The sequence below is a fragment of the Ictalurus furcatus genome, chromosome 29 (assembly GCF_023375685.1).
Source record: "Ictalurus furcatus strain D&B chromosome 29, Billie_1.0, whole genome shotgun sequence".
In the NCBI taxonomy this organism is placed as follows: domain Eukaryota; kingdom Metazoa; phylum Chordata; class Actinopteri; order Siluriformes; family Ictaluridae; genus Ictalurus; species Ictalurus furcatus.
In genome coordinates this window covers 7,613,002-7,640,137 of record NC_071283.1, presented here as the reverse complement: position 1 = coordinate 7,640,137, position 27,136 = coordinate 7,613,002, and the positions used below count along the sequence as shown (strand labels likewise).

The 27,136-nt window shown below is 37.6% G+C and overlaps 2 protein-coding genes and 1 long non-coding RNA gene across 7 annotated transcripts in view; 2 read left to right on the top strand and 1 right to left on the bottom strand.

The window, feature by feature from the left end:
- Positions 1–11,959, top strand: part of LOC128604234 (serine/threonine-protein kinase ICK-like) — a 32,688-nt gene extending 20,729 nt beyond the window's left edge. Inside the window, exon 10 of one of the 5 annotated variants that reach the window (XM_053619195.1) lies at positions 11,480–11,959. In XM_053619195.1, the coding sequence (XP_053475170.1) occupies positions 11,480–11,500 (21 nt within the window). In that variant the 3' untranslated portion in view covers positions 11,501–11,959. Of the gene's footprint in view, positions 1–5,387; positions 5,605–7,183; positions 7,537–8,187; positions 8,440–11,479 lie in introns of those variants that run through there. The other 4 variants (XM_053619183.1, XM_053619192.1, XM_053619196.1 and 1 more) reach the window with 4 other exon arrangements.
- An 870-nt stretch (positions 11,960–12,829) lies between these two features.
- Positions 12,830–15,617, top strand: LOC128604021 (erythroblast NAD(P)(+)--arginine ADP-ribosyltransferase-like). Its single transcript, XM_053618792.1, has 3 exons — positions 12,830–12,900; positions 14,207–14,284; positions 14,985–15,617. The coding sequence occupies exons 1-3, from the start codon at positions 12,830–12,832 to the stop codon at positions 15,424–15,426; spliced, it is 591 nt and encodes a 196-aa protein (XP_053474767.1). The 3' UTR covers positions 15,427–15,617.
- Positions 15,618–18,090: 2,473 nt separating this feature from the next.
- Positions 18,091–22,274, bottom strand: LOC128604236 (uncharacterized). Its single transcript, XR_008385157.1, has 3 exons — positions 20,948–22,274; positions 20,400–20,494; positions 18,091–18,166 (listed from the first exon to the last, which is right to left on the bottom strand). It is a non-coding gene; the product is annotated as an uncharacterized LOC128604236 (long non-coding RNA).
- Positions 22,275–27,136: the final 4,862 nt, after the last annotated feature.

Below are 27,136 nucleotides of genomic sequence, written 5' to 3'. Positions count from 1 at the left end.
TCTCGTAAGGATCTTTGTTTAGAAGTCATGTAATACGCGCTATTCTTTTTTTAAACAACTCTTTTAAACATTTTTACCTCCTAAAGGTTTTATGTGGTTTTGGTTTTTTTTGGAAGACAAGACATGTAATACGGATTTATTTTAAACAACTCTTTTAATCTTTTTAGTTCCTAAAGGTTTATGTTTTAGAAGGTATGTAGTACACGCGATTCTTTTAAACAGATTCTTTTTTAAAAAACGCTTTACCTCCTAAACTTTTTTATTCAAAGGCAGACCAGCCTCCCTAAACGTAATCAACATTTGTTTTAATTTATTTCACAAAACAAATACTCTACTCATATATGTACACATTTCAAACATAATGCTTTTCTAACAGTGTGTTTACACAAACGAAATAACCCCACACAGTAACACAAACACATGCCCATATTAAAACATTATTTCTTTTCAGACGTATTTCACCCAAACCAAAAAACCAAACTCATTAACATAAAGACCTTTTGTTGGGAGGGGGACTATTCCCCCCACACACCCCTCTCCACCACTACCAGACACAAATTAGCCAGATTGACCCACTGATACAGTGGATAGGGTTACCCCCCAGACCTGTCTTAAATTAAAGTGTACCTACAGACCTGTCAGTCAGGGAAAGAGAGAGGCCATAAATTATCAAACACACTACTTTGATTGACAGTTTGACAGAAAGTGTATGATATAACTACTTATATTTTTCTCATATGAATTCGTAGAGGTGCCAATAATTGTTGCACACCTATATTCAACAATGATTTTTTTTATATAGATAAACCTGTGTTTTGTTTGTAATTGTTTGATATCCATGAGAGTAGAGTATTTTTGTGATTTTTTTTTTTTTTTTTTAACAAAAAACGGTAAAGACAATTTTTCATAGCCTTTGCTCATATTTAACAAGGGTGCCAATATTAGTGGAGGGTACTGTAATTTAAATAGCTGTGCAAGTACTTCAAAATTCAAAATTTTGCCCATTTTAGGAGGCGCTACTAGAGTTTACCCAGAATGGTGTAAAAAACAAAACAATAAAAGGAACATCCAGTGATCAGCAGTTCTGCAGGTGGAAACACTTTGTTGACTGGTTCAAGATGACAGGAAGGCTAAAGAAACTTAAATAACCACTCTTTACAACTGTGGTGGACAGAAACACATTTAAGTTGACTGAGGCTGCACGGACATACTGAAACTGGGGGATGACAATTGGAAAAAGACCAGATTATGTTTTTCTGATCATCCGCTGTCCAGTTTTGGTGACAGAATTTGTTAGAGAACCTAAACGATTAGTATGAAGATCAAGGTGCAATCAAAACAGGTCTGCAACAATGTTCTGCAAAAACTTTTGGTAATAAAAAATATATTTCATATTGATTGCATGAGTCTAACTGATATTAGTTTCAGTATGTTTTTTTTTGTATTTAATATCCCACTCGCTTATGTGTAATAATTATTTAATATTTACTAAACACAGCTTTTATTAATGGTAAGGTTACAGTATAGCTCAGAGTTATTTTGTCCTCTTGTTTCTTGGCTGATTAATGGCGCAGTAGTATGAGTTCTGTCATATGGTTTTGGGTTCATATTAAAGAGGTGTCACTTACCTTGAAAATAATTTCAGCTTGTAGTTGTTTTTCACTGATTTTAACACCAAACTGTAGATAAAAACTTATTTGTTTAAAGCAGTGGTCATTAATCTTAATTAACCCTTTCATTCTGAAAATGTTCACAGATTTAGGAAGGAGTGCTAGAATTTTACAGGATTCTAAAGGGTTAAACATAGTTGCCATATTTGCTGTAAAATACTGTCTTTACATGCATAAAAGTATTACAGCAAGTTTGATGTTTGGCACCTTCACATTAGGTTAAGACTCTTTCAATAAGCTCCACCCTTAGACTGCAGACACATTCCTCAAAGCTTTACTATACAGTACATCCTCTCTACCATCATTCATCATGTCTCTGAGTGCTTAAAAGCTCTGAATCCACTGATTATATTGCACAAAATATATTTAATTGGGGGCATACACAATGGGAAGGCCAACAGAGCAGCCTACGGGTATTAGAAACCTCTCCACCATCTCTGCTGTCTTCACCACTGATGCTGAGTTAATGTAAAGAGTGTAACTGCAGTAAGGTAAACTTTTGAGAGTGAGAAAGCCCTGTGCTCTCCAATATATCAATATTCGAGTAGAAATACAGGAAGATGTAACCTTCAAGTCCCTCAGTGGTGGAATGAACTTCCAACCTCAATCCGGACAGCAGAATCTGTCACTGTCTTCAAAAAACACCAAAAGACCCACCTCTTTTGTGAATGCTGAAGAAACCCCTAACTTGTCTACCCCATCCCCTTGGTGTGCTGGTAGACTTTAAATTACCCCTAGGTGTGAATGAGTGTGTAAAAGTTTATGCAAGGTGGCCTCCAATGGATTGCCATGCCATCCAGGGTGTATTCCAGCCTTGTACCCAGTGTTCCAAAGATAGACTCCAGATCTGCTTTGATCCTGATCAGGATGAAGCAGTTTTTGAAGATGAATGAATGACCGATGAAATTTAAAAAAGCTGTTCTTAGAGCATCTAGGCTTTTGAGCCCTACTACCTTATTTACATCTTTCCATTCAGACCCCAATGCAGAATTCCTCTCTGTATAAGCTTATAAGTCTTTCTTCTTCTTAGTTCTATGGTCAGTGGGTCTTGATTTAAGAACTAATATAGTCAGTATGGCCTTCTCCACCCTCAGCATACTTGAAATAGACCTTAGATTGAGATCAGTTTACAATGTACTTAGTGGTCTTACTGTTTATTTTCTTTTTCATTATTTTGCTAGTGGGCTGCTTTCACAGTGTAAAAGTAGATTTCAGGTTCCCTCATTTTGTTAGAAGAGGGGCACAAATGGACCTTCGACTCACATTGCCTTCAATTAAAAGCCCATTCTGAGTGGTGACACAATAAATAAGGGTGAATGAAGGAAGGAAACAAAACTGTCTCCATAATTGCCTTGGTTAAAAGATGAATAGTGATCACTGTATTTCACACATTTGCCCATTTGGGAATAGTAAACAAGACATAATAAATAATGTCATGAATTTACCAGAATAAACCTACAGCTCCACTGCTAATTACCTCACCAGTATTTGTTTACAATCTACAGTATTTTCTAAATCAATTTTCCAAGCTAACATTTTAGGCAAGAAAACCGCTGTCTGAATGTTATTGTACTTTTGGTTCTTAAAAATCTCAATCACAGGTTTTCTAGGTATTCTGAAAACTTTATTTAATAACATTTCAAAATGTTAGTTTCATAATGTAAAGTTTCTGTCTAACAGGGAAGGTTGTGTAAGCCATTAAATTAACATTATTACAACAAATGTTACAACATAGTCGGGGTGTTATTTCTTATTGTCTTGTTATTTGCTTTTTAGAGCTAGTCAATACATGTTCTGCTAACATTCTCTCTTAGCTTGGCTCATACCTAACCTTTCATATCAGCAGATTTACTATATATATAATATTTAAACAGACATATTCAAAAACTATAATAACAAATGTATACACTGCCATTGTTATTTCAGTTTACCATTGTAACCAGATATGTATAATTTCCAAGATCATAATAATATATTATACACAAGAATGTCTGAATTGAGACAGCAGCGTTCCTGATATTAAATTTTTTTATGTACCACTTAAAATACATTTCAGTATATTTATAAGTGTATTTCTGTCTATCCCTGTGGGGAAATGGGTATTTTCTTGTGCGACATAGTTTCCATACTTAAATACTCATTTTCCCTGTAAACCTCTGTTTGAGCACTATTCATCATACTTATATTTAGTGGATTCCACAGTTAAAGTGGTATGCCTTGTTCTGTGAAAAAGTAAACAGATAACCTACAGTATTGCACCTAAATATGGATTTGAGGTGGCACAGCTGCATCTTTATGGGAAAAGTGGTTAGGTACTGTGGCTATTTAATGGTAGGGCTTAGGCTATCCACTAAATAATGTTAACAGCAAGGTTTTGACTTGCATTCATTGGAATCGGTTGCTTATACGTGTGAAAGATACAGTGGTGCTTGCAAGTTTGTGAAACCTTTAGAATTGTCTATATTTCTGCATAAATATGACCTAAAATATAATCAGATTTTCACACAAGACCTCAAAGTAGATAAAGAGAACCCAATTAAACAAATGAGACAAAAATATTATACTTGTTCACTGATTTAATGAGGAAAATGATCCAATATTACATATCTGTGCGTGGCAAAAATATGTGAACCTTTGCTTTGAGTATCTGTTGTGATCCCCTTGTGCAGCAATAACTGCAAATAAACGTTTCTGGTAACTGTTGCTCAGTCCTGCACATCGGCTTGGAGAAATTTTAGCCTGTTCCTCAGTACAGAACAGCTTCAACTCTGGGATGTTGGTGGGTTTCCTTACATGAACTGCTTGCTTCAGGTCCTTCCACAACATTTCTACTGGATTAAGGTCAGGACTTTAACTTGGCCATTCCAAAACATTAACTTTATTCTTCTTTAACCGTTCTTTACTAGAACGACTTGTGTGCTTAGGGTCATTGTCTTGCTGCATGACCCACTTTCTCTTGAGATTCAGTTCATGAACAGATATCCTGACATTTTCCTTCAGAATTCCCTGGTATAATTTAGAATTCATTGTTCCATCAATGATGGCAAGTCGTCCTGGCCCAGATGCAGCACTCCTGGATAACAATGGTCTTGAATTTCCTCAATTTGTACACAATCTGTCTGACTGTGGAGTCCAAACTCTTTAGAGATGGTACTGTAACCTTTTCCAGCCTCATGAGCATCACACCATCCAGGTATATCTCATGTACTGTTTCTCGCCTACTGAGAATTTGGACATAATACCCCTCTGGAGTACTGCTTTTCGCCTACTGTGTAGTAGGGTAGTACGCGATTTCGGACACAGCCAAGGTCTTAAATAGGATTATTAATTAGGGAAAAGACAAAACAGATGCGAATTATTTAAAGTCGTGATTTGTGAGGCTGCTGGGAAATGGAGTTCTTGTTGGCCATTTTGTGGCTGAAATCAACACTGATATGACAAAGGGAAAAAATCTCTTACTTTTCACCAGTTTGCTCTGAGTAGAACCAATATTTAAACATTGTACTTCTTATTCACCAACCTCAATATTATGTTTTCTCAACTGGTATAACACAAAATAATGAAAAACTCGTTAACTCAGTGTGTGGCAGGGGGGCCATCTTCAAGCACATGCTGTGCAGTGTATTGGGAGTCATAGATAAATAGCAAGTAACAAGTGATTGTGTGCACCTGTCTGTGGTTTACAACAGTCTATTTAGGTGCTTTTTTCCTCCACAGTAGGCTGACAAACACCAGATAGAGGGAAAGGTGACTGTACCTGCCTTGACCTGAGCTGAGCTGAAATGAAGCTGAACAGTGTGATAATGTTAGCCCATTAATGTAAAGGAACAACTCCGCTCTCTGCATCCCCTGCCTCCTGTGTCCTCATTTCCCACCCTATTAACCAGGCTTATCATCTTACAGTTTTATTTAATATTAAAGCAACATACTAATACATTAAATGAAATCACTCAAGATCCAAAACACTTATTGTTAGCATAATAAAATATGGTTGTGCATTTACAACATTTAGCAGACTCTGGTATCCAGAGCGATTTACATAATTGCATTGAAATCTCTACTGAAAAACAAGCAAACAGTAAACTGTGTATATTTAGTGTTGAGTTAGGTGTTTAATGAAGTCAGGGAAATAAAGAAGAAGAAATAAAGAAGACAGTATTTATTTGAAGACAGCGAGTGACTCAGATGCTAGGATAGCCTGGAACCTGGGTGCAGGGAATAGAAAAGAGTCTTGTTGGAGGTCTTCCTTTTATCATGAGGATGGTGGCTCAAGTCAAGCTGTGCTTGTGGCTTGAAGGGAACATGGTACCAACCAGGCTTTGATGAGTGATTGCAGGGCTGGTTTATCATATAAACGTCAGTGATTTAAGCCTGATGCAGGCGGCTACAGGGAGTCTGTTGAGGGAACACAGCAATGGGGTAACAAGGAAGAACCTGAGGAGGTTGAGAACAAGCCGTGCAGCTGTATTCTGGATCAGTTGCAGGGGTCTGATTCAGGGGTGTTAGCTGGACTGTTAAGCATCCCGGGACTGAGCCCAGATTGTTCTCCTAAATAGACTCTTTCCATGAGGTTTTTTTCTTGCATGTGAGGGTTAATTGCTTAAAAAAAGTGGATTTGATTCACCATATAATCTCAAAATCCTCAAAACCCATGATACAATGGCAATTTCATGAATGAGAGTTGAAAACGGCCAAGTACTCAAAGTGACTGGTAAACTTTAATAATCTGGTTGTAAAATAATTGCTGATGGACCTACTTGATATGAACCACAATTGACATGATACGATCACATAAAAATTTGGATTTATCATAAAACTTGCCTCGGGTGTTATCACTGTTAACAGGACTATCAGACCGATAAAATATAAAACATTTTGGCTATCTAACATGAGACTAAGCTAGTTTGGTGTCGCTAGCCAAGGGGAGGCACAACTAAGCTGTCACTGTATGGGTTTAGCTGCTATAGTGCCATGCAAAGTACATTATCTTTCCTTATGCTCTGCTCATATCATGATCATGTAACTTGGAACTCATAGACATTTACACACCTTGTTTTCCTGCTCAGCATCAGAAGATGTTAGTGTTTCAGTTTCAACTCCTTAAAAATACTAATAATAAATCCATTTTCCCCTCACACTGACTGTGTGAGCTAGCGTTTGGCAGAATTGACACCTGTCAGTAAGACATGAATGTTTCTACATATTTTAAATCCTGTCCGTTTGGTCTTGCCTGTTGTTAATATACAACACTTCATTCACTGAAGATACAAAATTACAAATCCGCCATCTTCTTTAATTGACATTCAGTTACATAGTGACAAACCGCTCCAAGTAGTCCACTCGAATGCCCATTCCAGGTTATGCCCCTGGTCTGATGGTGTGCAGTGGAAAACCTGCCAGTAGATTAAACCTGCCAGTGGATAGTAGATTAACCAAAAACATTGGCAGCGGCTTTGGCTAAGGTGGTAAAGCGGGTTGTCCACTAACTGCAGGATTGATGGTTCGATCCTCAGCTTGTGTGCCGAAGCATCCTTGAGCAAGACACTGAACCCCAGGTTGCTCCTGATGCCAGGCTAGCACCTTGCATTGGTGTGTGAATGTGTGTGGGTAAGTGAGAAACAGTGTAAAGTGCTTTGTAGAACCGCTAAGGTTAAAAGGCATTATATTAGGTATTTACATGTTCTATTTATTAATTAATTATGTGAGTGCCCAAATGAATTATTTGCTATATAGATTAGAGATGCACCGATACAAAATTTCTTAGCCAATACCGATAACCAATTATTCAGAGTGATATCGGCCGATGACCAATACCAATAGTTCTGCCTTTTATCCCTTCTTTTAAATTAATACTAATTAATCCCAGAATTCTGAAGGAAATGCAAATAAAAACTTTATTCTCTCCATTTCAACAAGTTGTTTCACAGTAATTGGTCTCATAAACAGAAATCACATTACTCAAATTAACATTAACACATGAACTAAATTCTGAAGATTAAAGTAAGATTTCTTAACTTATTGAATGTTATTAATTCATATTAACATTGACTAAATTCTAAAAACCTCCTGTTAGTCTCACATTCACTCATCACAAACAAAAACATTTCTACTTCATCATTAAATATCAAACTTTTAATATATAGGCCTAATATAAACCTTTTTTTTTGATGATGATATTAAGTCATTAACATTAACTACATAGGAAATATACTACTCTACAAATATTTTTCTGTGCAATATATAGCAATATATAACTTTTTACAACTCATCTTCATTTAAATCATTCAACTTGTGTACTGGCGCTTTAATTCAGAACGAGCAGCGCTAGTAGCTTACAAAATCGATGTGTTTTCCCACCTATTTCCCCTATAAGCCCCTCTGTAGACTTTAGATTTGTTGAATAACGTTTCTGACTCTGCCACTGGCATCTTCTGAGGTCTCAAGTGTATTTGGCTTGAATTCAGAGAGCTATAATGTTTGCCCTAAAGTGAAACTTTTTTCTTTGGTGGACATGCAGGAGATTGCCGGTAATGAGCGCAGTGTGTTTGGGGAATGTCAGGACGTGGGACACAGCAGCTCGGCACCTTGGCACATTCCTCTTTCTTCAGTTTGGCTCCTGACAAGACTTCCTCTTGATCTCTCTCCCTTGCTCTCTCTTGCTCTCTCTCTCTCTCTCTCTCTCTCTCTCTCTCTCTTCCTTTTTTACTTAAACTGTCAGGTTTTCCTCATAATTATGAATACATCATGAAGATACAATCTTCAAAAACAATGCGGTCCTCTATGTCTTTTCTTCAGCTTCTATCATCCAAAGAACCCTTTCTCAAAAAGGAGGATTTCAACATTTTTGGAAATTCACAAGTTTCTGTATGGATTCATTTTCTGTGTTAATTGGCACTGCTGTATGTTGTAGTGATGGGAATAAGGACAGGGTTTTGCTGGCTAAAGGCTCTGAATCTCATAATGGGGGGGTGTCTGAAGTCCTGCTCTCTTATGATGTTAAACTGACCACATTCTGGAGAGAATATGAACCAGGTGTATTCATTGTTGAGTCTGGAGCTCATGTTTCCTGAGCCACTGTTGGTTGATACACTCTGGTAATTGATATTCATGTATGATAAAAAATTTCATGAAAATATGAAAAATTTTGGAACTCTATAATCTTGGTGAAAGTCAGGCTATTTGTTTTCTTTTTTGTTTGAAGTGCTGAAGAGAAATTTCATAGATGATTTAAAGATGTGAAAATTTATTTACATTGTACAGTAAATGAATGACAGCTTTTCTATTAAATGGTGTGCTATACATAATTATACATAATTACTAGAACTCTAGGGGACCTATGCAACACTAGGGTCTGTATACCATGTAGTCCCTTATCTTGATGATTGGCTACTGCGTGGACAGTCACAACAGCAGGTGACAAGCTAGACAGAGCTCCTGAGCTCAAATGTGGAAGCTCTGGGACTGTGGACCGTGCAGTTCATTACTGGGCCATGTGAGCCTTCCTGACAGAAGACACAGCTGTCTCAATTACGGGTGCATTCAAGAAATGGACGCACACAGTCCACATATATGACCAAAAGCTGGACACCTGACCATGACACCCATATATGGACAGTCCCCAAACTATTCCCACAAAGGTGGAAGCAGACGATTGTATATAATGTCTGTATGCTGTAGCATTACAGTTTCCCTTCATTGTACAATATGTATATGTACAAACATGTTTCAGCATATCAATGCCCCTGTGCACAAAGGCATAGTTTACCAAGGTTGATGTATAATAACTTAAGTGGCCTGCACAGAGCCCTGACCTCAACCCCACTGATCACCTTTAGAATGAATTGATGCTGACTGCACAGAGTAGAGTGGAGCTTATAATAACAGCAAAGGGGGACCAGCACTGTGTTAATGCCCATGGTTATAGAATGGGCACATGTGAGTGTCCATCCATCCATCCATCCATCTTCTACCGCTTACTCCTTCTTCAGGGTCGCGGGGGAACCTGGAGCCTATCCCAGGGAACATCGGGCACAGGGCGGGGTACACCCTGGACAGGGTGCCAGTCCATCGCAGGGCACAATCACATACACACTCACACACCCATTCATACACTACAGACACGCCAGTCAGCCTACCATGCATGTCTTTGGACTGGGGGAGCTAAGCTGCCTCTCATAAAACCAAGCATTATAAGGGCTTTCATATATACCAGTACCAGTGAAACTTAAAAACAGATTTTAAAGGGAGCTTAAAGGACATACAGCACACCAGTGTGCATATTGTATGACGTGATTACATGATTATTGATGTGTCTACACTAAATCTGCTTTTATTTCTTTCCCTCATACCTGTTGTGAGAGTAACAATATGGGACAATTGTTTATTGATTGTCTTAGTACATTATAATAACAATTTGTCTCTGTACTCAGTGATGGTTAATCCGAAGGGGTGCTCTATAGCAACATACAATTATGTTCACTATCCGCAATTATGTTTAAATGCTTTTAGGGGAAGTAAATATACCCATACAACTATTTAACTTAATTTGCATGATTAAGTGGTTTGAAACTGCAAATGCCTCACAGGAGAAATGGCACACTACCACTTTCAGCACATTATCTTACCTGAGATGGCCAGCAGGTGTTTTTGCTCAGGATATATTTATTATTATTATTATTATTATTATTATTTTGTAAGAAAATCTTTTCATCATCATAGGCTTGTTCTGTGACATAGATGTAGACTATTCCTTACCCTTCTAGCATGGACACTGTTCTGCAACAGCAATAAAAAGGCATTTACTTGTAATAAGAAATGACCTTTTTAGGATCTTATTACCACATCAGCATATGTATTTGAAGCCTACAACAATTCTTCAATTTGTTGTGGCCCATATTAAACACAAATGAAACAATAAGAACACTAATGTAGCTGGAATAATTTAAATCATTAAATTGTCAAATCTATCTAAAATCGTTTCTCAAGAAAGCGGTTACATCTAACCATACAGCAGAAGCTTTGCGCTAATGTATTCATGGAATCCATTTTGCATCTGACTGTGCAGAAGCAGAATAACTTCCCTGGTTCTATCCTGAGATCTGGTTACTGTCTGTGTGGAGTTTCACATATTTACTAGAGTATGTGTTTCCTCCAGTTTCGCTGGTTTCCTCCCACCTCCCAAAAACATTTCAGTATGTTGCATTTAAGTTCATTTAAACTTTGTTGTAAATATTGGCACACAAGCTCAGGAATTCCTACTTGTTGCTGATAAGTGTAACACAAGAAATATTACATGTGGTCTGCAGCTACATTCTGACACGTGTTTTCACTTAATAACTGCCAAAAAAAACAGAATAGACATGACATTGGAACATGTTGAACACAAGTTTTATCAAAAACAGAAATTGCAGGATATAATTCATAATCCTAATAAAACTGTCTTCCAATACAAGCTGGTCTTGGCTTCTTCTGTAGAATATACTGTGTAAAATAATCTCATCATTCTGCCTTGGTTTCATGGTTCTAGAGTAACTGTGGATTCATTATCATATCTCTAGATGTATTCTCATTAATACAGATGGGGCTGGTTAATTACTGCATTTCACTGTCCTAGACAGGTACAGAAATATGCAAGTCAATCCCCTTTTATCTTCAATATCTATATTTGTCATGCTCATATCCTTTCAGGGAATTTACAGGGTGTCACAAAAGTCTAAATATAAGGAAACACTAATATAAGGAAACACTTTTTAGCAAAATGTCTTCCAAAGTTTTTCATACTTAGTTCACAATCCATCTGTCTCTGCAAGAATCTCTGCTTGCCTGTCTGACATCTTGGACTGGATAAGGGAACAACACTTTAAGCTCAACTTGGCAAAATCTGATCTTTTCGTCATCCCAGCCTGCCCCTCAATCAACCACAGCCTTACTGTACAGCTCAGATCATCCACACTCAAGCCAACCAGGACATCCAGGAACCTTGGGGTGACTTTTGACAACAGCTTTCAACAACATTTACAGACCACATTTCAACAACTGCACAGTCCTGTAATTAATTAATTCTTTACAACATCAAGAAAATCAGACCCTCTCTCACCGAACAGGTTACACAACTACTAGTCCAGGCTCTTGTCATATCAAAACATCTCGTCTTCAACCAGCCCAAAAGGACCCATGTCACACCCCTCTTCATCTCCCTCCACTGGCTTCCTGTAGCCACCCATATATCGCTTTGCTTGTATTTCCTCATTTGTTAGTTGCGTTATATAAAAGCATCTGCTAAATGAATAAATGTAAATGTAAATATTTTTTCAGATAGCCTTTAAGCCTTTTTTTTTTAAAAGTACATTATCTATATACTGCATACTGAATACTTATACAAATTCAAACAAGAAAGGGCAAGGTGGTTAGATTTTGTTCAATTTCATACAGGTTTTATTTTAAAGGCAGAACTATAACACTGTCCCTACACTTAACTTTAACCTTTGTAAATTTTTATATGAATTGATTAATTCTGAATTTGCAAACAAAAAGCCATGTAAGTTTAGTGCTGAAAAAAAAGTTAGCTTCGGTAAGAGTTTGATATGATACTGAATTTACCTCTATAGAGAGGGCTGTGTGACTATTGACACTGAGGATAAACTTCTTTAAAAAGGAAAGCCATTTAATAATTCTTTGTGTCTCTGTGCATATACTGTACCTCCAAAATTAATTTTAATAAAATTATGTCGTGTGTTATTTACCTGTATATTAATTCCAACTTCTACACAAATAGTTCATTCTGCACTGCTTCACACAAACTTCTCCTGTATCCCAATACCAAGCTTAGTCTTAGAATTACACTTCATTTGTGTAAATTCACCAACGTAGTCTATGTCTCCTATGAATAGAGACATTGAAAAGCATTAATCCTCAAAATCCTTCACAAGAAAACTCATATTAAGAGCCTCTGAGATGGAAAGTTGTGTTTGGACATAATAACAGTAATAATAATCTGTTCTATATGTTTTAGCCATGGCAGGCACTCCATGGATCATCAGCGTATGGCAAATGTGATTACAACCATGCTCTGTTCCTTTTCCATGGTAAATCAGGCTGTGTCATGGCAACTCATGTTACTTACACTAAAGTCTGGGGCAGACATATTCAAACTTTTCCCCATGAGGCCCACTTCCCAGTTTATGGGAAACTGGGACCCAATTGTGCCCCCCTACCAGCACAGGACCGCAAAGTAAACAAACTACTTTTTTTAATCACTGAGCAATTAGCATTAGCATTAACAATTTTTGTAAAGTGTTAGATTTAACACTTCGTTGTAGTCCTATTGAATCTTTTATCAGTTTAAATGTTCTGGATTTGTCAAGTGCTGTTTTGGGGGGCGGGGTTTTCAGACGGTGTGTGTACCATGTTTGTCTCTCTTTTTGGTAACTATGCCGGTTTTAAAGGAAAAGTTCCTGCCATTGTTACCGACTCTGCACAATCTACTGGCCTGGCTTTGTGGCTAGGATAATAAACAATGACAACTTTGTACACCTATCAGGCAGAGATCACTGAGAGAGAAACAGAGAGAAAGATACTAAACAAGACGTTGAGCAAACAAACAAGGAAATATGTATATCAATGATCATTCATGTAACTCAGCCATCCTTAAAGAGCTAATGAGTGTTTGCGAATAACCAGTATAATAATAACCACAGTAACCCTAGGGACGTAACAGCTTGCCTGGAGCTTGCAAAAAGAAAAATAAACCTAAAGGCCATCTTGTACAGGTCAGAAACAAAAAAACAGGATTTACTTCTTATGGAGAGAATGTTAGGTGTGCATACAATCTGATGTCTCCTGTGGTTTTATATGCAAAAAATATCTTGCAAGACCTGTGCAGGAAGAAACTTTGCTGGCATGACATTATTCCTACTTCGAATGCTCAGGATTGGATCAGTTGGTTGGATGGATTACATGAGCTGGAAAACATTCAAATTGACAGATGTTTCAAACCTATGGATTATGGAGAGGTGACGACAGCACGGTTACACCACATTTCTGATGCAAGTGGAGATGGTTATGGAGTTGTTACCTACTGTATGACCCAAAACAACATCAGATTTCCACAAGTCCTAAAAGTAGATAAAGAAAACCCAATTAAACAAACGAGACAAAAATAATATACTTGGTCATTTATTAATTGAGGAAAATGATCCAATATTACGTATCTCTGAATGGCAAAAGTATGTGAACCTTTGCTTTCAGTATCTGGTTTGACCCCTTTGTGCAGCAATAACTGCAGATAAACGTTTGCGGTTAGAGGGAGTTGGGGAGGGAGGAAGACAGAGCGGGAGGAAGAGAGGGGGATAGAGGAAGGTAGAGATAGGAAGGGACGGATGGAAGGAGATAGAGGGAGATGGGGAGGGAGGGAGGGATAGAATTTCAGGGAGGGAGGAAGGGAGATTGAGATGGGGAGGGAGGGAGAGGTGGAGATAGATGAAAGGAATGACTGCTTGTGATTTGAATGTGTGTTGTGTATTTTCAATTCTCAACAGGGCATACCTGTTCAAGATCTTTGTGAAGCTGATGTTTTTGCCTACAATCTTACTTAACTCTCTAATGTATGTGAAAAGGTGAAATGTTTACTATTGTATCACTATTTGTAAAAAGACATTTCTAGCCCTTCAATGCCGGACTTGTCCAGCCAGTTTGGAAAAATGTTTTCATGGTGAACTAACCTCATCTACTGAAATAAAGACCATGTGTGTGTAACTCCCTGTAGTTGTACAGTTAATCAAAAACTGTGACTGCATTCTCAGTGACGTTACTTCTAGTCTTGGATATACGGATGTTCATGGTGTTGGTACGTTTCTATTCTGATAAAGTTCAGTAACTTGGTGTAATCATAAATGGTTATGACATTTGAGATTTATAAGTGAACTAAGTCCATGATTCTGTTGAAAATGATACAGAAGTTGTTTCAGTACTGATAACAGCATAAAGTATTAACATTTATGAGGGTTTTTTTTTTGCTGGTGTCATTTTAAAAGAAGCGCTATGGCAGCTAATTGTTTTCTGTGGAATTTCGTGGCTTTGTGGTAAAAGCTTTGTCCGTGTGTGGGAGGTTGCTGGTTCAAACTGAGCTACAGGTTTTTGTGATGAAAATGAAAGCAAGCTGTTGCCTGACATCCATGGCTCAAGTTTCCTTTAGTTCAGGGTTACGTATATGAAAGTGAAAAGATCTGTAAAACACTTTGCTTGTATGAGATCCTGTAGCTCATGTGGATGAGCATCGCCTCTGGGTTGAGAGGTTTGAAACAGTTTGGTTTATAGCAAACACAGCAACAGCACGACCTACAGAGACGAATTTCCCTTCAAGTCTCTTCACTTCCTCCTAACAGACTTTCTGCGTCTGCTGAAGCGTACAAACACCTGTCCGACCGTGTACTACACCACCAGTAACACCTACACAGCAGATACGGGGACCGAGGTTCAATTCGGAAAGTTCATCAGAGCCGGAACCTCTCAGAGCTCTGAAACTGAAGTGGTGGAGTCCGATGGAGGCACCGTGTTTAACATCAGTTCCTGTTCTGTGGTTAATGTTGAAGAGAACACGTGTAAATCTGAGGAACTCCAGGCTCTTATTTCTCCAGCCGAGGTCTTCACAGTGCAGAACGTTAGAGATGTTAGCAATGATGAGATCACATATAAAGAAATCACTTTAACACACTCATGCTTTCTCAGCAATCATAACTGCTCTTTCTTCCACAGGTAAGATGATGAATTGTAGTAAATTTAAGTGTTTATATAAGATTGTGTAGGTTTTGTTTTCATGATGAGAGTTCCACTTTGCTTCTAGACTTCTGAATCCTGTGCACTGACGTTCAACACACAACACTAAGCTTGAAATCAACAGTGATGCAGCGTGGATTTTTCCTCTAATGACTCTTTCTCTCTGTTTCCTATCTCTCTTAAGGAACACCGTGGATTCTGAATCCTCCACCTCTCTGACTTTTACACTTCTGGCACCGACGGCCTCCTTGCTGAGTCACTTTACACCGATGGAGTGACTCAAGTGTTCATCTACACGTTTATATCAATTTATTACAACATTTTTAGTAGAGTTTTTTTCTCATGACATGTTTCAGTTCTCCTTGTAATTTGATCCATGATCAGAAGTACCGGGAGCAGTCTCAGGTAATGACAGACAAATACAAATCAGATTATAGAAGTGTAAAATAATAACAACCTCATGTTTTATTATTAACACAGAAGTCCTCAGTCGTAGTGATAACTCAAATGAACTGGTTGAGATGTTAGAACAGGAACACAAGAGGTGACGAATCTCTAAAGGTCTCGATGCCGGTGTGTCACAGATTTAGAAAACACTGTTACCCTGATGAGTTTAACACGACTTCATTATTACTGGTTTCTTTCACGTGAGTAGACAGGAAGTGTGAGAGAGAAGAAGGAAAGAGGGAAGTAACTGGTGAAGAGTTATTTGAGTTTGCATTTAAGGAACCTTAAAACTTTGGGCCACATATCTGAGCTGATTTATTTTTGTCTATAGACGTCTTTCAAAAAGCAGCACAATTAAAAAAAATAAATAAATCCTCATATTTTCCTTCAGAGGCTGTTTATTACATATAGGAAAATGTTAAATTTGCTGTGGAGGTGAAATATCAAGTCACTGAGATACAGAACAATTCTTCATCTATGGTTTCTGGATCTTCTGTATGATTTTCCTGATCTTATATAATAAGTCTAGTTGTTTTTCTTGCTTTAGATCAGTGGGTCTATTTTAGTTCCAGTGGGTAAATTATATTTCTGACGTGACTGAACCCTGCGTGTTTGTGTTCTGGTTAAATCCACCCAGTGTAAGAGAAAGTGTAATGAATGATTGGAATGAAGGGGATGACGTCATGTGTGATGTGTAATCCAAAGCTCTAAGCGCTTAATTCTTTCCAGCTGTATGATGACTGAATACAAGAGCAGAGATTCACAAGTGGAAGTCTTTTTGCTATGACATCCATGTATTTCTTTGTGGATATAATTGTAAAACACAAAGGCACTACGACGCCTGGGTGTTTGTTGTGGTGAAGTCCTGGCTTCTGGAGTGGGAGGTTGTTGGTTCAAACCCAGCTTGGGTGCAGTGTGTTGGATGGTGAAATGTAAAATGGGGAATTAATGTCTAGTTTTTATCACCTGAAACCGAGGTATTTAGTTCAGGGTTACGTAAATGAAGGTGAAAACGTCTATAAAAGAGGTTTCTTGCATGAGATCCTGTAGCTCATGTGGATGAGCATTGTCTCTGGGTTGAGAGGTTGCTAGTTCAAACTCCAGCCAGGACTCAAAGATATGACCATGGAAGGATCAGGAATTAGTGGAAGGCTGGGTGATGTGGTGATGGAGGGATGGATGGGCTACAGAATCTCCTACAAGAAACGTGTTTTATAGACCGTTTCACCTTCATATACGTAACCCTGCCCTAAAGGTTAAAGTAAACAGCACAGACTTGAACAAAACATAAACACAGGGCTGAGTTGGATTTGAACCAGCAGCCTCTGAGCACAGAGACGTTACCACATCACCACCAAATCCCACAAGAACGGACAGGTCTCATAGCATCTTTGTGTTTTAAAATGACATCGGCCATAACCCCCAGCATTCTCCTCTCTTCATTAACGTCCTTCATTGTATTTTCTCCTCGAGCCCGAGGTAAATTCAGTCCCAGCTTTAGCAAAACTTCAGCTATGTTCAACTTATTACCTTCAAAATTACAACCAAGAGATCTCTGTGAGTTTAAAAGAGATGATGTGAAAACTATCCATACATTAAAAAGAAAACCTTGAATAAATGAACGACTGTTCAGACTGCTGATGAAAAACTATGAACGAAAAAGAAGCTAGCTCTGTAACCTACAGCTAGTCTCAACATGAAATGAAGAGCTAGCTAACATCATGCACTGATATTCACTGAACCACAGGTCGCACAGGCGCATTCATTCTTCTGCACTATTCAGTTGTTCCACAAGGTGGCAGCAGTGACCCCACGCCGTTGATTCTCAAAGCAGCCGAAGAAAAAACAGAAGAGACGGAAATGAGTGTAAGCTCTTTTCTGGTTGAGTGGTCGCACAGACCTTCTGTTTCTCTCTCTTTTTTCTTCTTCCTCTAGTAATTACAAAAGAAGCAGCATTTCTTTCTCCGCCATTGTTCTTCGTGTTGCTGTGATTCTTCTTCTTTGGCGTCCTTCACACCAGAAGACCTGTTTTACTGCTCTGTACTGACTCTGGTAGGCCAGGAGGGGTAGTGCATGCTGTCGCAATGCGCATGCGTGCATGTCAAATGGAGTTTACTTTGAAAGACTATGCGTATCACTTTGCGTATACGCTAACGCACGCGTAAAAAAAAACCCCAAAGTAGACAGCAGTGCAGGTTTTGTGTGAAGCAGGGGGGTAATATCCGGGCAACTGCCCCCCATAGGACCAGCAGTGGAGAGTAAGGGGGTTATGAAGCCTAAAGAGAGGGGTTCGACTTAGTTTTGCATTATATAAAAGACATTATACACACTCATGTTTTTTTTATAATATATATATATATATATATATATATATATATATATATATATATATATATATATATATATATATATATATATATATATATATATATATATATATATATAGCGCAATGTGGCCCTTATCCGATTGGCTTGAGTAGACGGTGGGAGTCCACTTATTTGTGGATTTGTGTGCACATCTTGATGCTAGAAGTGTTTCTAAATCAAATGTTTCAAATGTACACGAAGAGATCCACAAATTAATGCCAGACAAAAATCAATGTTTAACATGTAAACATATTTGGAATTTTTTTTAAATGAGCAAATCTCACTTTATTTATTTGGGAATGTAATTCATTTTCTGTGAACTAACATTTGTGTTCATAATCTATTTATTTGGAAATATGAAACAATTCTACCACCACACACACACACATTACTGTACAATCTATTCTGTTACAGTGATATCTATTCTGATCCTTTAAAAACAACCAGCCAACAACATCCATGTTCTTTTACTGTCAAGAGGCAATAACTACTCTCCCAGAGCTTCTAACAGGATCTACAGCTGATATTTCCTTTAAAATGTTATATTGAATCTTAATTATTGAATTAGCATTAATTATGAAAGTATCAACTCTTGTGAGTGACTACTTCTAGACCAGTGCTATTGGTAAGCTAAAGGGTATTAAATAATTAGTTTGGAAAATTATTTTAGCAAAGTTGCAAGGAAGAAATAAACACAGACCAGTGAGAAAGTAAATGGAGAATCCACAATTTTTATTAATCTGCCACTTCACAACTTAAAATACTTCATGACCAGTATTCTCATTTATAGAATTCACTGTGTATGAGTCCTAGGGCTTCACAGTGATGCAGGCAACTCAAACATAAATAATCTTCTTTAAGCCATATCTGAAAACTTATCATTGAGGTCTTACATAAAATGAACAGAAAATAATTTGGGCCATATCAGTGTTAACCTGCAGTCATGAGTTTTTGTCTCTCTGTGGAATATCTGCTTCAGCTTTCACAGCATGGAGTGAGTGAAGGGGAACCAGTGACGATTACTGAGCACAAAATATTGAATAATTTGTTTGTACAACAACCTAAAATGTTTGTGCTTACTGCATTCTCAAACTTTACAGGTCCCCCTCCCAGTCTAAAAAAAATTCTACTGACCTCCAAATGATCACAGCACAATAATGTAGTTATGTATAAACCATCTATTCAAACAGAGCCATTAGAAAAGCATAACAGGTTACACTATACTAAAATGTCAAATTGTTTTGAACATTTTTCTATTCATTAAGATTAGAAGTAAGAAGTAAATAACTATGAAATCGCTAAATAACTTTAAAGTGTTTATTTTCGATAGAACACGAATATAATCCTTTCACTTAAAATATGACTCCCCGCTGCAGCCCCTCACTCTCTCGCTATTCAATTACTCATTTAGACAGACAGCTCTGGTCCATGTTTCAGACCCCTTTAGCCATTTAAAAAACTAGTTTTTATTTTCCAAAAAGCACCTAGAGACAAATCTAGCGACTTTTTCCGGCAAACTTTAGCTACTTTCCATAGAAAAGAGTGGCCACTAATGTATTTTTTATTTTGGAGTTTAAAAAGAAGAAATGTTTGAATGACATCTCTTGTCTAGTTCTTGAAAACTATACATATATAAACAAATAGTGCTTGAAAAGTTCTTGAAATTCCTGGAATTTCATTATGAAGCATCTGTATGAACCCTGATGAGAGCTACCAAACACCCTAATGTCTTGGATTTGTTAATGTTTATACTTGAAAATGTTTCCTGGTGATTAACACACCGGAAATTAACTAGGAAATTCCCAAATACTTTAAAACCTCTTGATTGTAAAATCAAGAAATCTTTGGATTGATAAATAAGTGAAGCCCTATCTGGACAGTATTACGTTGAATGGGTGACATTTAAATCATGTCAAATGTAGTGTAAAGGTACTTATTATTGATATAGTACCATCACATCAAAATATTATTGAGAATTAACTCTCATCACATTACTGAGGTTCAGACTGCATCCCGGTGGGTGGCAGTAGCATGTGTCTTAGTGAGAGGAGATTTGATAGTAAAACCCTGCAGTCTCTAAACAAATTAAATACAGCAGCTTTGCTGTAATGTTTGTTATTGAGAATGTATTGTACGATTCACCTGCTGTAAAATGGACGACTGCACATCAGGATCAAGCACATTCCCATCAGACTTCATCTGCAGTTTCAATATCTGCTGTTGCCTCACTGGTGGAGCTGGGGAACACACACAGCGTATAATTCAGCATTTTAGGACAAGTTCATTTTAGTCATATTAAAGTTCAAAAACTAGATAAAAAAAATGCACCATAGGCTTGTATATGTTTCATATTTCTTTCAACGACACCCTTGCATGATTGTAACATACTGTTAATGAACACACTAGGGTTCTTATAGGTCTTTGCCATGTTTTATGCAGTATAAAGTGTAGCTAAGTTTAGGATAGGTGTGGCATGGACTTGATTATAAAATCACAAAGTTAAATCTATACTGCATAAAACTAATTAATTATTAATGAATTATCTTCTCTGGTGTTCCCTTGTCCACTTTGAACTAGGTGATGTTGAGGGACTAAGCAAACAAACAATAAACATGAAAGAAATAAACTGTAATGAAGGTACTGCTTTTTCTGAAAAGCATTGCATTTTCTTAATAAATAGCTGGACTCACTGGATTGAGAAAAGAAAGCATGTTCATTGCTGCAGGTGTCATCCCTGATCAGTCCTAGAGCATACGTCCCGCAGTACTTCGTGCCAAAGTGATCCGGCTGGAAAGGAGCCCACACGATGTTTGAAGCTATGGTTCCACCTGACCATGTACAGGTGCCCCTAAACAGGCCAAACCAAGAAGAGGTCAGGTATAACACTAGATTCTTTAATTCATTGTTGTTTGTTGAGCTGGCTGTGGTGGTCAAATCAGTGTGAAAAACTTTGCAGTAAGCCTGAGCTCCAAACCAGTCTAGAAGAGGAAGGGCGTAGGAGACAAATCTGGCAAAACCACTGAATCTAACTGTGAAAAAACAAACACAAAAAAAAAAAAAAAAAAAAAAACACACCCCACCACATGATTAATGCTTCAAGCAGTACATGATAATATACATAAATTACTTTTTAAAAGTTAACCTTCCCAGAACACTCAAGACAATTAAGGTTAAATAGTCCTACGTTGAAGTGTCATTTCTAATACTTTAGAAAGAATTTTAATGTGAAAACTTTCATGTGATGCATTAATTTTGAGCCAGGTGTGTATTGGAGACTGGGTTCCTATGGGACCCAAGTCGCGAGAGAGGGCAGCCACATACTGCGTGAAGCTAAAGGGACAAAGGAGCAGATCGGTCTGAGCAGCTGTAAACATTTTGTCCATGTGAAACCATTTCAGTTTTATTGGGGCATGAATGAATGTGCATGTATGATCTCTGAAAAGTGCATGGTGACAATTTGATATAATACTGATATTATAATATGTTGCCCTAAGGCAGTTACTGAGAACTTTCATACATGAACTCTGGTATCTATCACGGTTGGCTTGAGAAAGGTCTGAAACATGGGTTAAAATCAACGTCTGTGTGTTGTGCTGGCATGGCAGAGAAACTAATTTTGAAGGGGTTAGAAAATATGTTACTATAAGGGGACAGTTCATCTTATTAAAAATCTCATGCCTAGTAATGTACTAGGGAAATCTTACTGAACTATAGCTAAAATCCTAAGGTTGATAAATTGTTGCAAAACTAATCAGTAAACAGAAACAAAGGGAAATTAAATCAGGATGGTGACTCAAACGTAGCAGATAAAGGATTTCGGGTATGTGCAGGGATAATCTAACCAGTATCCATTGTAATAAATTGCACCACATGCTTCAATTCCATTCGCTGAAGGCTCACCCATAGGATACCAGTTCCTCAGAGTTGTATTCTCCAATGGGAGGTTGTTATAGGACCAACGCCAGATGTCCACCTTTTCATATAGTCCGATCCAGTCAGGGAAAGTCATAAACTTTCTCAGTGCTTCTGCTGAGATCCTTAACCAATCAAAAAAACTTCGCATTGTAGCCAGGTCATCATATGTTTCTCTGCAGTAATTCTAAGCAGCTGACCACGTCATCTGCGTCATGGTCAGATGGAACTCATGAGCAACGGTGGACAGGGTGATTGGCACTATACCTGTTGGCAATAGTGTAATATTTTATATAAACAGAGCACTTAAGTGAAGATGAGAGTTTCTTGATTGAGTCAGTCAAAGTAAACCAAAAGTAAACAATCCAAATCAGTTTTTTTCAGCCGTGTATTTTCATACTCTGTTTACAGTGCTCTGTTTGATCTCCCCAGTTTCTTAACTCACTCAAAAATCTATCAGTTTAACACACAATAGGTTAAAGATTTGCATTGGCTTTTTATGACTAATCCAACAAGGTTTTGACTGTGAGTACTGTCAAGCAGCAAATGAAATGTCAAGCAAGATGCCCTAGATAACAAAGTAGCTGCTGTAGACAGGCAAAGAAGTAGGATGAATGAGGATGTTCTTGGATAGATTAAGATAATGAATATCGTGTTCAGTATTGCTAAAAAGGAAGTGGGTTTAGCTAAAATGATTGGACAAATAGCGACTTCCTACTTTACAACCTATATGCAAAACTGTCATTTGAACAAAATTATAAACTAATAATGAATGCTGGATGGAACATGATGAATTAACATTAGGATTTGTGACAGGTAGCACAGGTTATGTTATGGTGACAGTCTTATGTACATATTAATTGGTAGAGTTAAATTAATCAAGGAGCTTATTAATCCAGATATATTCAGTGTCATCCATTTCCAGGGAATTTGCTTTCTCAGAACAGAAAAGTGGGCTTGGTAGTATTATATGCACAAGTGGTCTCGTGGTCTAACTGGATGGTTAGAACCCTGGATCTTACTCACTGTGAAACGCTCTTATGGTGGTTTCATCTGTACACAACAAATGAATTTTGGTTTTGTATTTAGTTTTAAGGCTTAACATAATTAATTATTCTTCCTCAGGTGAGACCAGTTGGACGTTTGGACATTGAGGTTGAGTACTAGTGTGTTTGGAATACAGAAGATACACTGAAAATGGGAACATGTGGTCAGTCAGATTCAATACCTTGTTAGTCCTTTTATAGTGAAAAAATGGCTCGTGGCGGAGGCGGGATTCCCGAGACGGGGGCGAGGGTTTTCCCGGGCCGGCGTCCTCCGTAGGTGGTAGGTCCGTAGGTCTCACCACCCGGCGATCTCGTCCGCGCTTGCACCTTTTGTGGAGAGAGAGAGAGAGAGAGAGAGAGAGAGATTAGCGTGGGGCGTGAGGTTACCGTCGTGCTCGGTGATTGCGAGTCGCTATGTCGCTGGAAACCACGCACGGAGTCCGTCTTGTCGCTACGGTATTCTCTTCTCTCGTACGGCCGGAAGCGCGCCCTTTTATCCTCCTCCGCTGTCGCCTGAGTGGTGGAATTTCTCCGTTGGGTCCACCAATCGCTGGCCGGTGTCGCGTCAGTCCCGCCCCGCCGCGGCGGTCCTTCCGGCTGGCGGAATGTTCGGCACGAAGCTGCCCACGTCGTGCCGGTGCGGCAGTTGGAGAAGGAGCGATTTCCTTCTTGTGTACGCCGGCTCTCTGCCCGTCGCGACAACTTGGGAATTCATCTTCCCCTCAATGATTGCAAGCTGGCCAGGCCCCGATGCAGCAAAGCAGGCCCAAATCATGAGGTTTCCTCAACCATACTTTACGGTTGGGATGATGTTTTCATGATGATATACCGTGCCCTTTCTACGCCAGATGTAGTGCTGTGTGGTTTTTCCAAATAGTTCAATCTAAGCTTCATCAATGCCAGTACTGCTGTGGAGTGTCAATGTGCTCTTTTGCAAACTTCAGGCGTGCAATGAATAGACTCATGAATAGAGATGTTAGCCAGTTCCAATGATGCCTCTTTGGCTGTCATTTGGGGTTGTTTCTTTGCCTCTTTAATGAGTCTTCATTGTGCTCTTGGTGTCATTTTGACTGGGCGCCCACTTCTTGGTAGCGCAGCAACAGTCCCAAAGTGTCTCCATTTGTAGAATGTTTGCCTAACTGTAGACTAGTGAATTTCTCTGAATGTCTCTGAAATCACTTTGTAACCCTTTCCAGCTTTATGTAAATCAAGAATTCTTGATCGTAGATCCCCTGAAAGAATATTATTATTATTTTTTTTTGTTTTGTTTTGTTTTGTTTTTTTTTTTTTTTTGGCGAGGCATGGCTCACATAAGCATGTGCTTCTTGTGCAGAGCAAACTCCAAACGTTTGAGGGGTTTTTATCAGTCAAAGTAGCTGTAGTCCACACCTCCAAACGCATTTTCTTAACGAGACTCCAGGTGTGCTAAAACCTGACTCCAATTAGCTTTTTTCAGGTCATTAACTCAAGGGTTCACATACTTTTTCCACAAGCACTATGAGGTTTTTTTGGTTGTCCTCAATAAAGACATGAAAGATCAACTTTTTTTTGTGTTATTATTTTATTCAGAAAACCATGAAATTCCAAAAGGTTCACATACTTTTTCTTGCCACTGTATTTTTTTTGCAGTGAATGGGATGAATTCACTGGGGAAAATCAGGTTTCACCTAGGGAAATCAGGTTTCCACATTGTAAGTTCCTGTCATTCTGTTATCGTTGTTGATGCTCAAGAAAGGTTTGCATAAGAAATATGAAATTTCAAGATTTTCCTACTCAGATACAATTTACAGAAAATCACCTGCAGCAAAGATCAGAAACATACAGAGCTACTGAAGAAGCAACAGCCTTCAAATCTTCCCTTCACAGGTATGAAGTTTTTCACTTGTTTTTACTTGCATGGTGAAAAGCATATACTGTAAGATATTGATGATAAAACACTGCACAGTCACTGAAGTGATCAGGAGTCCTGTATAAAAATTTCTCTACATTAAAAATTAGTCATATGCAGATGCCATGATTTACGGTAAAATGTGTGACTCAGTTGGACGATTATTGTGCTGCATATTTGATACTTTATATTATTTATACTTTATAAATATACCTTATATTATATTTCAGTCCTAAAGTTATGTCTCTGGAAGATTAAGATACACTGAGATTATGGCGATATTAGCATAAAATATTTATATTATTTAAACGATTATTATTGTGGGTTTTTTCGTTTTAAGGTCTTAGACTTCATAAATGAATTGTTGCTTCTCCTCTTGTTTGCACATTAATCATGATGAGATTATCTTGTAATGTTGCCCCTATCAGTACTTTTAAACGGACACAAACCTTTTGTGACAGCCACAGCTACTTGTCCATCATGAAGATAAATCTTTTTCTTTTGTGTCTCACTGGAAAATGGATTTTATTTATTTATCACTGCAAAAAAATCTTAACAAGTGTAAATATCTTGAACAAAGGAAAAGTTCTCATATTATGAGATTATTATTTAACAAATTTTAAGCGTATTTCCAGACACATTACATTTCAGCTTAAAATTTCCCTCATTCTATTGGCAAATAATTTAGCTTCTTTTAAAAAAAACTAAATGTGTGAAACAAGCAAAATGATCTCACAATAAAATAAGCCAATTTCAATCTAATAAAGGGAATATTAGTTGAATTTGCCTTCAAGATATTTTTGCAGTTCTTTTTTTTCTTTTGCTAATAAATTATTTATTTAAGATGGTATCACTATCTCTCGTTTTACATTCTCATGTTTTCACTATAAAAGGACTAACAAGGTATTGAACAGACTTCATGGTCAGTATTGCTGTAGGACATGAGGCAATGTGAAAAATATCATATTTTAAAGTCATCTCTTTTTCCATAATAAGCATAACAGCATGTCATTGCTATTCGTTATTACTGGTGGAAATATTGTTTTTGTTGTCTTTTCTTTCTTATTTTTGTCTTCTTTCTCTCAACTAATTCTCTCTTTTTTCTTCCATTCCTTCTCATATATATTTTCTATTAATTGTTACTAGAGGTGGATGGGGATGGGTTGTTAAAGAGGTAGTTTGGGATGTACTGAATTTACTTCATTAGTGTATTGGTTCCATGTGAGTGAACGGAGTTACATTAACACAATTTGTTTTCAAACATCCAACATGAGTTGATCATGTACGTTCAAAGCCCTGAATAGAATCAAACTCTGTGCTATCACTCAAACTGATGATCAAACCTGGGTCGCTGGATTTCTGAGAGAGCTACATGAACACTACATGAATTACACTAACTCTACATAATTCAATCTAGTAATTAAAAACTTTTTAAAATTAAGTTTATTATAAGCAACTAAATCACATACTTAGTATTTTATGTAAAGTATATGTAATATGTTCTCTTAAATCTGACTGACCACATATTCCCATTTTTACTGTATCTTCTGTATTCCAAATACACTAGTACTCAACCTCAACGTCCAAACATCCAACTGGTCTCACCTGTTGAAGAATAGTTATTATGTTATTTCTTAAAACCAAATTCAAAACCAAAATTAATTTGTTGTGTACAGATGAAACCACCATAAGAGCGTTTCACAGTGAGTAAGATCCAGGGTTCTAACCATCCAGTTAGACCACAAGACCACTTGTGCGTATAATAACACCACCAAGCCCAGTTTTCTGTTCTGAGAAAGCAAATTCCCTGGAAATGGATGACACTGAATACGTCTGGATTAATAAACTTCTTGATTAATTTAACGCTACCCATTAATATGTATATAAGAGAAGAATATCACCATAGCAAAATAACCTGCTACCTGTCATAATGTTAGTTCATCACATTCCAAACAGCATTTATAATTAGTTTATAATGTTGTTCAAATTACAGTTTTGCAGATAGATTGTAAAGTAGGAAGTGGTAAAGTGTT

Excerpts from the sequence above, each read along its gene's own strand:
- LOC128604021 (XM_053618792.1), top strand. The coding sequence starts at position 12,830 with ATGAGGCCCACTTCCCAGTTTATGGGAAACTGGGACCCAATTGTGCCC. Across the intron at positions 12,901-14,206 it reads TACCAGCACAGGACCGCAAA|GGCATACCTGTTCAAGATCT; the intron begins GTAAACAAACTA and ends AATTCTCAACAG. Across the intron at positions 14,285-14,984 it reads TCTCTAATGTATGTGAAAAG|CAAACACAGCAACAGCACGA; the intron begins GTGAAATGTTTA and ends TTTGGTTTATAG.